This window comes from Pongo abelii, chromosome 1, assembly GCF_028885655.2.
Source record: "Pongo abelii isolate AG06213 chromosome 1, NHGRI_mPonAbe1-v2.0_pri, whole genome shotgun sequence".
In the NCBI taxonomy this organism is placed as follows: Eukaryota; Metazoa; Chordata; class Mammalia; order Primates; family Hominidae; genus Pongo; species Pongo abelii.
In genome coordinates this window covers 134,178,421-134,190,422 of record NC_071985.2, presented here as the reverse complement: position 1 = coordinate 134,190,422, position 12,002 = coordinate 134,178,421, and the positions used below count along the sequence as shown (strand labels likewise).

The following is a 12,002-nucleotide window of genomic DNA, read 5'->3' as shown; positions in this document are numbered from 1 at the left end:
TTGACAGATACTAACTTTCTTCACTCATTGTAATGATTTAAAAGTGGAAAAAAATTGATGACAATGCAAAGCCAAATAACAAATAGAAACATCTTTTAAAAATACTAACTTATAATTAGAAGCAAGTCTCACACTAGGTTTTGAGATTTTTTTGGTTGTATTAATGATTCTTTATATCCTCCAATTATAATCCTGAGGACAGTAAATACTCACTGTAATAAATTACCTAACTATGTGGTGTAAACAATATATTTCTTGAGTTTTCCCTTAGGTTTCCTACTCAAGAGCAAAGAAATTTAAGGAGCCTTAGAGATCATCTTTTTGTTGTTTATAAAGACTTGTGTACATTAATTTGATATATGTGCAGGATATCAGGTAACACAGGTGAATATGAAACATTGGTGGAAACAGGCAATTACATTTATTTCATTAAAAATCGGCTATCAAGAATCCCAAAGTGATCTGGTAGCGTCAGGAGCTGCATAGTTCAAGGTCAGATTCTCAGCTTTACGATTCTCAGCTTTACAGGCCTAGAAAAAAACCATATTGGTCAGCAACATGAATGGGGATCGGGCTCTTAAGGCAGAACCTAATATTTACATGTTTGGAGAGCAATAGAAACCAAGGTAACAGTTGGTTAGTGTTCAAATAGAAAAGTGCAGTTTTCTGATGGCCAACATCTTAGCTTCAGTTGTTCAATATATTCCTTCTCTATAGAGTCATGTGCATTTACTGAGCACTTACCATATTCCTGGCATGTATTAATTCAGTCTTCTTCAAAGTATAGATCTGTTCCTAGAAATATATACAGAATTTCCAAGATATATAAAGGGAATTAATTTCCATACCCTCACCTTTTGTAAATACTCTTTCCTAAAATGTGATTAGCCCGATGGCCCTGCAGTCAGGGTTTCTTACCTACTTCTCCTTCCAAAATCATCCTTCTACTTTGTGAAAGAAAGGCATCTCATTCTCTTGGCCCAGTGACTTATTAAGTGTACCCTGGTGATGGTTCAGGAGATTGACTATCCACTTGTTAATGGATAAATACTGGCATACAATTTATGAGATTTATCATATAAACACACTCAGACCATTTGAGCCTCAGCTTTCTCACCTGTAAAATAGGATTCACAGTAGTCATTGTGAGGCTTAAAGAAGGTGATATATAAAGTAGTCATTATAATGCCTGACCAAGTATTCATATCAGTATATGGCAGTTGCTAATGTTATTTCTGTTGCTGTCCTATGTCAATTGTTCTATAATGTTCTGTATTTCAAAACACATACTTTTTCTGCCTCTGGTATGGAAGATAAGGAAATCGTGAAATAGCTAATTTGTCTGTCTTACCATGTTTTACTGTCCCTTTTAGTACTCAATTTAGAAAGGAAAATGTTAATTCACATCACTAATTAGCATGGATGACTACTGAATATCTTAGATCTTTATTAAACTAGCATCGTTAATGCAGAATATGAAAATGATAGGAGTTTGTTCACTTGAGGACTAATGCCATCTTTGGTACAATTTGAATCACTTATTTGACAGGAATTCTAAATAGAGCAGACTGCTTAGAATTTCATTTTGAATTTTACCTGGAGAATGTTCAGAAGTTTATTTAAATGATAGTTTTGCAGTTATTAAAAATATGTAATATCTTCTGAAAGTAGTAATTGCTTTGGGGCTGCCCTGTAGGGGTACCAGATACAAGATTGTGTATGGGTTTGCAGAGAGCAAACCGGAGAGCTCTAGTAGAAAGATGGTTTGCAAAGGAAACTGAGGGCTTTTCTCTAAATGTAAAGTGTGGTGCTGTTCCTGTCAGCCCTCTCAACCCAGTTAATAGTTTTCTGTTTTGTAAACATTGTGAGTAGATTTTTTAAAGATATACTTTGGCATTTTTGTATTTCCTTCTTTTTTATACTTGACATTTGGTGAAGGAGATTTGTGAGTGGTTTATGAAACTGAGTTTTAGTTTCTTTTTTTTCTTGGTATTGAAAATCAATAAAATACTAATAACAGCTAATATTTACTGCATATCTGCATATGATGTTAATTGTAGCTTTTTGTAGATGTTCCTCGGGTTGTGGAACTTCTCCTTTATTCCTAATTTGCTGAGAAATTTTTTTTAATAAGCAATGGACATTGGAATTTGATAAATTTTTTTGTCTATTGAGATAATATTGCACTTAATATTATCATTTGATAAATACTTGAATATTAATCCAATCTTGGATTTGTGGGATAAACTCCATTTGGTTATGATGCATAAGTCTTTATAGAAATTACTGTGTTTGATTTACCAAAATTTTATTTAGAAGTTTTGCATCTATGTTTAGGAGGAATAATGGTCTGTAGTTCTCTTTTCTTGGAATATCTTTGGCTCTGGCATTTTGGACAGCATCCCCATGTCTTCAATTTTCTGGAAGAGATTATATGGAATTAGTATGATTTCTTCCTTAAATGTTTGCTATAATTCACTAGTGAAGAATTCTGGGCCTGGAAATTTGTGTATGTGTATGAAGATATTTAACTACAAATTCAAATTCATTTGGGTTATTGGTTTCTTCTGTGGTGAATTTTGGTAGTTTATGTCTTTCAAGGAATTGGTCCATTTCATCTACATTGTCAAATGTATAGGCATAAAGATCTTCATAATTTTCTTTTTTCCTTTAGTGGAATCCGAACTAACATTAACTCTCTCATTCCTGACCCTTGGCAATTTATGTCATCTCTTTTTTTATGATTAACGTGGCTAAAAGTTTAATAATTTTATTAATTTTCTCAAGGATCTAACATCAGTTCCATTGATTTTTCTTTATTGTTTTTCTTTTTTCTTTCATTGAGTCCCACTTTGCTCTTTTCTGTTTTGTTTTTGTTTTTTTTCTTCTGCATTTAACTGTTCTTTTTTTGGTTTTCAAGGTAGAGACTAAAGTCACTGATTTGAAATCTTTCCTCTTTTCTTATGTAGGCATTTAGTGCTAAAAAATGTCTCTGTTCTATTTTAATGGCATACCAAAATTTTTGATGTGTTGTGTTTTCATATTCATTCAGTTCAAAACTCTTTCTAATTTCTCCTTTGATTTGTCCTTTGACACTGGAGGCTTTTTATAATTGTCCTGTTTAGATTTCAAATATTTGGTGATTTTAAAGATATCTTTCTGTTACTGATTTATAATTTAATTCCATTATGTTCAGAGAACATACTTTATATGACTTGAATCTTTTAAAATTTATCAAGACTTCTTGTATGGCCCAGAATGTGATCTGTATTGGTAAATGTTTTATGGGCACGTGAAAGAAAATATGTATTCTGCTTTTGTCCTGTAGATCTCAGTTAGGTCAACTTGATTGATAGTGTGGTTCAGATCTTCTATATGAGTGCTGATTTTCTGTCCACACATTCTGTCAGTTCTTCAGAGGGCTATCAAAATCAATTATAATTATAGATTTGTCTTTCTCCTTGTATTTCTGTCAGTTTTTATGAAACTCTCTTCTGTGTGTAAACATTTTAAATTATGTCCTCCTGTAGATGAATTGGCCCTTTTATCATTATGAAATGATCATCTTTATCTCTGATAATGATCTTTGCTCTTGAGATCTACATTGCTAATACTAATGTAACCATGCTAGCTTTTCTTCTGACATGTGTTACAATAAAACATATATATATATATATTTTTTTTTTAATTAAAAAAGTAAACCCAGGATCTCACTCTGTTGCCCAGGCTTATCTCAAACTCCTGGGCTCAAGCGATCCTCTCCCCTCGACCACCCAAACTGCTGGGATTACAGGCATGAGCCACTGTGCCTGCCCATATATATATTCTTTAATCCTTTTAATTTTAACTATATTTGTCCTTATATTTAAAATATTTTTAAGAAATTTAAACAAAGTATAGGTAGGTCTTGTTTTTTTATTCAGTTGGCAATCTGCATCTTTTAATGGTGTGTTTAGCATATAGACATTTGAGTAGATTATTGATATATTTGAGTCTTTTATCTTGCTGTTTTTAATTTGTCCTGTCTGTACATCGTTCCTATTTTCTTCTTTTGCCTTCTTTTGAATTGATAGACAATTTTACATGATTTCATTTTACATCTCTTTGTGGTGTATTGGATATAACTCTTTTGTATTAGGTATAACTTTTATTATTTTAGTGGTTATTTTTAGGTTACTGTATGTGTCTTAAATTTATCATAGTCTACCTTCAGGTAGTATTATACTGCATATATAAGAACCTACAAATGTGTTTTTTCATTCCCTTTCATCTGGCTTTTATGCTGTTTTTGTCATACATTTTACCTATACATGTATTATAAGCCCTGTAAGATTTTGCTATTTTTAATTCATTAGCTTTTAAATACATTTAAATAATAGGAAAAGTATGTATCATATGTACTTATGTAGCTACTATGTCATTTGTTTATAGATCCATATTTCTATCTGGTCTCTTTTTTCTGACAGATGAGCTTTTTTTTTTTTTTTTTTTTTTTTTTTAATATTTCTTGTAGTGTGTTCTCCTACTGGTAAATTTTGCAGATAATGAATTAAGTGATTTTCCAGTCTGCTTGATGGGATCCTGTACTATTGTAGGCCCTATGAGAATGCTGGATACTGTTTAATCCTTCCCAATGGCTTTTTCCCCTGTCTCTGGTAGTCTTCTCACGTGCATGTGCCAGTCAGTACTCTGCTTGGTGTGGGGCACCCTCCGCGTATCTCCAGAGCTTTCCATGCACCACTCTCTTCTCTGATACTCTGGTCTATGAACTCTAGCTGCATTTTCTCTAACTCTTAGCTCTATCCTTTTAACTCAGTGAGTCAGCCAGGTAATGTCTCCCTTCACCATGGCCTCAAAATTCTGTTAAGGCAATAAGCTGGCATATTAGAGGGATGCTAATATAGTTTAGATATTTGTCCCCACCCAAATCTCATGTTGAAATGTCATCCACAGTATTGGAGTTGGGGCTGGTGGAAGGTATTTGGATCATAGTGGTAGATCCCTTATGTATGGCTTGGACCATCCCCTTGGTGATAAGTGAGCCCTTGCTCTGAGTTCACAGGAGATCTGGTTGTTTAGAAGTGTGTAGCACCACCTCCACCACTCCTGCATTCGCCATGTGGCATGCCTGCTCCCACCTCACCTTCCGCCATGATTGTAAACTTCCTGAGGCCTCCCCAGAATCTGAGCAGATGCTGGCACCAGCTTCCTATACAGCCTGCGGAACTGTGAGGCAATTAAACCTCTTTACTTTATAAATTACCCAGTCTCAGGTATTTATAGCAATGCAAGAACAGCCCAATACAGATGCCATAACAAAATTCCAAAGACTAGGTGGCTTAAACAACAGAAGTTTGTTTCCTCACAATTCTAGAGGCTAGAAGTCTAAGATCAAGTTGTCAACAGCCTGCTTTCTTCTAAGGTCCCTCTCCTTGGCTTGCAGATGCCCACCTTCCTGCTGCGTCCTCAGATGATTTTTCCTCCTTGCTCACATTTCTGGTTTCCTCTCTGTGTCCAGATTTCCTCTTCTTATAAGGACACCAGTCATATTGTATTAGGGCTCACCCATATGACCTTATTTTACCTTAATTACCTCTTCAAAGGCCTTATCTCCAAATATAGTCACTTTCTGAGGTACTAGAATTAGAGCTTCCGTCCATAACACTGGGGTAATCATGGAGCTTACTCTGGTTTTTTTTTTTTTTTCCCCCTCAGGGACCACTATCCTTTGTTGCCTGATTTCCAGGGTGTTGAAAACCATTGCTTTATGTATATATAGTATCTACCTGATTGATTGATTGATTGATTTAGGCAAAAGAGCCTTTCCAGTCCCTGTTACACCCTCTGGGTCAGCAACAGAAGTCCTGAGCCTGAGTTCTTGATCACTACACTATACTTCCTCACATTGACCTTTCACAAACATGCAGAGATTTATGGGACCTACCTTTTGCTCATCTTTTAGTCTGCATTCGGTGATTACTTCCACTAGGAAACATTAGGACACTCCAATCTGACTTAGATCCTATTACTGTTACTCCCATCATGTCCTGTAACATCACAGACCCTATACTTGATTATATTTGCTTACTTGGGTTTCATGCTAAATCATCATTCCTATTAGTTTGTGGGCTGTGTGCTAGCATCATCACAGTGCCTGGCATATAGTAAGAACTTCAAAATATTTGTTGAGTGAAGAGATTTTTGTATGTCTACCCTCCATGTCCCCCAGATCATGCATAGTTTGGACAATTATAAATTACAGCCCAAAATTTGAAAAATATACTAAATGTGAAGTATTCATCTTTTATGCCTTTTCATGAGTATAGACATTTGGATACACTTAAAGATATCTAAATTCTTCTCCTGTACTGTCTAAGAGGAGGCCACTCTTACTAATTGGCTCCTGTAGTAACTACCTGACCCTGACTCCTCTACTCCCCTCCCCTCCCCTCCTCTTCCTATTTTATTTTGTTATTTCTCCATCCCTATGAGAGAGACTATTATTATTATATATCTGAGGAGCTACAATATCATAAGGTTAGTAACTTACTGGAGGATAAAAGCAAATCCCAGAATCAATTCATTACAGTGACTGTGCTTCTTGGATTGTACTTGGCTTTCAGTACCTTCTAAAGCTATTTAAAGCAAAAAGTATCCCTTAAAGTCTTGATAAACTTGATTATTCTAATGAGGCCTACATTACCCCAAGCCTGGCCTTCAAAATATATGACAAAATAAATACCCACTATTTAACCCAGTAATTTATTGGGTAAATTTTACCCAGTATCATTTTATTTGACAATTAGGTCTTTCAGGGTTTTACTGTTCTCATGTAATTATACGAATCTTTTAGCTTTATTATTAGCTTCCTAGGTTATTAGAGCCTATCTCAGAATTAAATCACAGTATGTAATCTTTATGAAAATCTGATTTGACATAGTATTTCCCATATTCTAAATCTTCAGTTTGAAAAAAATGTGTTTGTGCATACACACACACATACACATACATAAGTATATACATACATACTTTTTGAAATGCAACACACTTATAATTTGAGAGCTTTAAATATTTGAGTTTTTACAGTGTTTGAGAAATCTCTAGTCTGTTATTAGCACTGGTTGTCTGATATGGACACTTTAAAGCTGTGAAAGGATTAGAGGCAGAAGAAGTGACATGGAGGTAGTTGAGCCAGGTGGACCAGTGTTAATCAGTCCAGCTTTGGAGTGTATTATGTAGAAACATACATGTCTATGGCAGTCTATCCACGTGTGAAAAAAAAAAAACATAATTTCTTTCCAAATTCATTATAGCTCAGGCTGAATATACATTAGAGTAGGTATGATTTAGAAGAATCCTAAATGTGTACAGACTATTAAAATTATGCTGTAGATAAACTTCATACAGATGCTTGAGACTAGTCTGTTAGGAGGATCGTCCCCAGGCAAAATCAAATAGGCCACATTTATGTTTATGTGTTCCCAACGCCTTCAGATGCTTACAATCCTGTTTCATTTCCTGTGGCACATTAATAACTAAGTCTTTCCACCCAGTCCCAACAGACCATCATAACAGTTGCTAACTTTTGGAGCATTCACTTTATGCTAGGCATTCTGCATAGAGATTTATACAGATTATATACATTTAATTCTCACAGTTGTGCTAGTGGTAAGTACTATCATTAACCTAATTTATAGCTGAAGAAACTAATAAAGGTTAATCAACTTTCTCAAACTCACAATTGATGTAATGGGATTCAAATCGAACTGAAGTATGTTTGTATCATCACTCCTCCTCAGCTCCAGCTGGGTCCATCTTTTCCTCTATAACATGGAGCTCTTATTTTTCTCTTGATATGGGGTAATAGTAGATTATTTCAGCAAACTAATCCTTGCTAATCTTTTTAACCTTTAATATGTTTTCCCCTTACTTAGCAGTAGCATCCCTCATTAAGAATTAAAATATGTAGAAAATGACAAGGATTCTGACAAGCTGATGGGAGAGAAGAATAGAGCAGATTGCAGTAGGAACAGATGTGTTAGAATTTATTAATCCTTTAACACTGAAAGTAAACTATTGTTGATTGCCTCATGGTGTGTTTCCATTATTCAGTGCCTTGCTACGTGGGAATCATTCCTTACATCACAGACCAACCTCCACTTGGAAGAAGCCTCTGAAGATAAACCTTAATCCCATTGAGGACTTCTGTTTGATCTTTGGGAGACAGCATTTATTAACCAAAGTTATTCTTTCTGGATCTGCCGTGTCCCTTATAAAGTGGATGAAAAATGTTTTGTACCCATCTGGAAAACCAACAACTTGAAATCTCAGGTATTCCAGGTCACTGACATGAATTTGAAGATATATCTATCTGTATGGATATATATCTATATGTGTATAGATATATAAATACAGAGAGAGATCTGGCTTGGTTTTAATTATGTTCTTAAATTTGTGTGCCAATAATTGCAGATAGATTTTTTTTCTTAAATATTTGACTGTGGAACATGCCATTTTAAATATGTTATAAGGACGGTTTTAATAAAAAGTTTAGTATGAAGTGGCTGGCTGCAGTGTATTCTTTTCCTCCTAGTAGCTCAAGCCTCTTAAACATTCTAAAATGAGTTCAGCATGTGTTAACAAGTATACTGCGTATTCATTTTTATTTCATTATCATTTCCTCTGAAATACTATTCAGTTTAATATTAGGAACTCAAAGTAATATCTAAAAATTATTTGACATTATTAAAATTGGTAACTGTTCAAAAATTAATTTGTTAAAAGTTAAGTAAGTGTTTTCCACAATTAAAAAGTTTCCAAGATTTAGATTATTATTTATTAGAAATCCTTATATAATTATATTCCCACTAGTAGATATATTTGGGCTTTGTAAAATTTTTGCATATTCTTTACAGTTCATACCTAGCTTTTATTTGTTAAGATATACAGTGTTTATCAAGTTTATTTTCTCATTCATTTATTGTCTACTCCATGCAAGGCACAGTTGTAAGTGCTTATGTTCTGTAGTGATGAAAAAGATACTTTCAGAGCTTACATTCTGGTAATATTGATCATACAGATTTTTTCTATTAATTTTATAACCATATAAAAAGCTAAATGTGTTGATTATTTAATTTTTGCTGATTTTCAGAAATAGATATTTCTCAGGACTGTGAAATTTGAGGAATTTGGTCATGCATGCTGTCTTACACATATGACTATATTTGGGGTATTATCAATTAAGTGTCACAAAACTAGACATTTAAATTGTTTTAACTAAGACACGAGATTCACTTATACACACACAGCTATAAATATAAAACTAAACACTTTTCTTAAATATTGGCAAATATAATTTTTAAACCATTTGTAATAAAAAAATCTTCCTCCATTTTTTGACCTTTGGCTGCTGACAGCTTATAAGTCCCATCCCTCTGTCTTCCTCTTCTGCCCCACATCTCCTGGGCAAGCTGCTTGGAGAGCCCAAGTGCTCCCTCCTTTGGCACTGACTGGAATAAAGTTCAAGCCATGCAAGCCCCTCCCTACAGATGGGAATCTGCCTGCTAACCACCATAAAAACCTTAGCTGGTTTCCTTTTCCAAATGTCTCAAACCATTTTTAAATCAGTCCAAGAGGTCAGCCTTGCTCTCCCCCGAAAGCCTCATGATGTAAGCGATAAACCTTGTCATATCCTCTTGCTGTGTTTGTGGCATCATGAGTCTTGACATCCAAAACAAATTTTAGGTGGGAGTCCTTCCTATTTATCAAAATTGCCCCAACAGTATTGTTTTGCAAACTCTTTAAGCCTTCTGAACTTCCATTTCCCCATCTGGAGGTAATGGAGATACTAAATCTCTAACCCACAGGTTGTTAAATGATACAGTAAACTTAGAAAACCTGGCAGAGAAATGATAGTTAATCAAATCATTAAATGATTCAATGGGATAATATGAAATGTGCTTTGTTTTTAAGTGCAATACCTTTCCCCCCCCTCTTTACTGCACCGTATGCCTTTCCTCATCCCTCTCCTCCTTTTCCATCCACGTGGCTGCTATCCCAAATACATACCATGCATAGCCGCACAGGTAACCCATGTTAACTAGCATGTACCCTTCCTTACACTTTTCCATTCTCATAATATACTGTACATACTTATACACACATAGCTTTTATCTTTGATCTAAAAATGACATCATACTATACATGCTGTTTTGCCTCTTTCCTCACTTAACAATATCTTCTGGAAAGCCTTCAAAGTCAAAAATAGCTCTACTCTTTACATGACTGCACAGTATATCATGAATGAATCTACAGCAATTTATGCAGCCATTTTCTTGTTTATAATTATTTACTTTGCTTTCACTTTTTCATCACTTCAAAAAGAATCCCCATCCCTTTTAACTGTCACTGTCTTAGTCCTCAACCCCCATCTCCCAAGGCCTAAGGAATCTTCTTTCTGTCTCTATAGATTTGCCTATTCTGGATATTTCATATTAATATAATCATATGTGATCTTTTGTGACTGGCTTCCTTCATTTAGATTCATCAATGTTGAAGTATTTGTCAATACTTCGTTATTTTTATGGCTAAAAATACTCCATTGTGTGGTTATACCACATTTTGTTCATCTAATGCTCCATTGTGTGGTTATACCACATTTTGTTCATCTATTATGTTTATCCTTTCGCCGATGGACATTTAGGTTGTTTCCAACTTGGCTATTATGAATAATGCTGCTATGAATATTGATATACAGGATTTTGGGTGGACATATGTTTTCATTTTTCTCTGGCCTATACCTGAAAGTGGGATTGCTGGGTTATATTATAACTCTGTTTAGCCATTTGAGGAGCTGACAGATTGTTTTCCAAAGTGGCTGCACCATTTTACATTCCCTCCAGCAGTGGATAAAGTTCCTAATTTCTCCATGTCCTCACCAGTACTTGTTACTATCTGATTTTTTTATTATAACTGCCCTAGTGGGTATGAAGTGGCATCTCATTGTTTTTTATTTGTATTTACCTGATGCATCTTTTCATGTGCTTAATGGCCATTTGTATACATATTTTTGGACAAGCGTTTATTCACATATTTTTCCCACTTTTAAATTCAGGTTTTGTGTGCTTTTATTATTGAGTTGTAAGAGTTCTTTATGTATTTAATATACAAATCCCTCGAATTATGAATTTCATTTTCTTGATTATGCCATTTAAAGCACAGAAGTTTTTCATTTTGATGAAGTCCAAAGTATTTTTTCTTACGTTGCTCATGCTTTTGGTATCATATTCATTGCCAAGTATGAGGTTATGAAGATTAATTCCTGTTTTCTTCTGAGAGTTTTAGGGCTTTAGTCCATTTTGATTTAAAGTTTGTATATGGTGCGAAGAAAAAGCCCAATTTTATTCCTTTGCATGTAGGTATCCAGTTGTCCCTGCATTACTTGTTAAGAGACCATGCTTTGTTTCAGGATTCTTATTATTGCACTTGACAAAAGAACAAATCAAACTACTTTAAAATATATATATATGGAATTGACTAGTTTACATAATCAAAAAGAAAAGGGTATATTTGGGCATGACTGGTCCTAAACAGATATCTTTTTCTTTCTGTCTATTCCCTACTTCTCTTGAATGGTTGGCCTCACTTTCTCCTGTTGCTGCCTTTACGTGAAGCTAATTCTGTGGTTCTCAGCTGGCGCAATGTGATCCCCAAGTGACAATTAGCAGAGCCTAGAGCTATTTTTTGTTGTCACACTTGGGGAGGAGGGTGCTACTGGTATCTAGTGGATAGAGGTAGGAATGCACAGTAGAGCTTCCAACTACAAATACTTTTTTAACCCCACATGTCATTGCTGAGGTTGAGAAATCCTGGGCTAGATTAATGTCTGCTAGTAGCTCCTGGCTCTCAAGTGCCCAGCTTTGCTACTAGGAAGGAGAGAGCTATTCCCTTCCACCTTCAATTCAGTTAAAACTCTTGAGAGAAGAACTGGCTTGGGATACAGC

At 34.8% G+C, this 12,002-nt stretch overlaps 1 protein-coding gene across 2 annotated transcripts in view; it reads left to right on the top strand.

Moving 5' to 3' along the window:
• The window catches only part of SNX7 (sorting nexin 7), a 102,505-nt gene extending 93,945 nt beyond the window's left edge, over nt 1–8,560 (top strand). For both annotated transcript variants that reach the window (XM_063728312.1, XM_002810576.5), the window contains one exon: nt 8,113–8,560. In XM_063728312.1, coding sequence (XP_063584382.1) covers nt 8,113–8,190 — 78 coding nt within the window. In that variant the 3' untranslated portion in view covers nt 8,191–8,560. The remainder of the gene's footprint in view (nt 1–8,112) is intronic.
• Nucleotides 8,561–12,002: the final 3,442 nt, after the last annotated feature.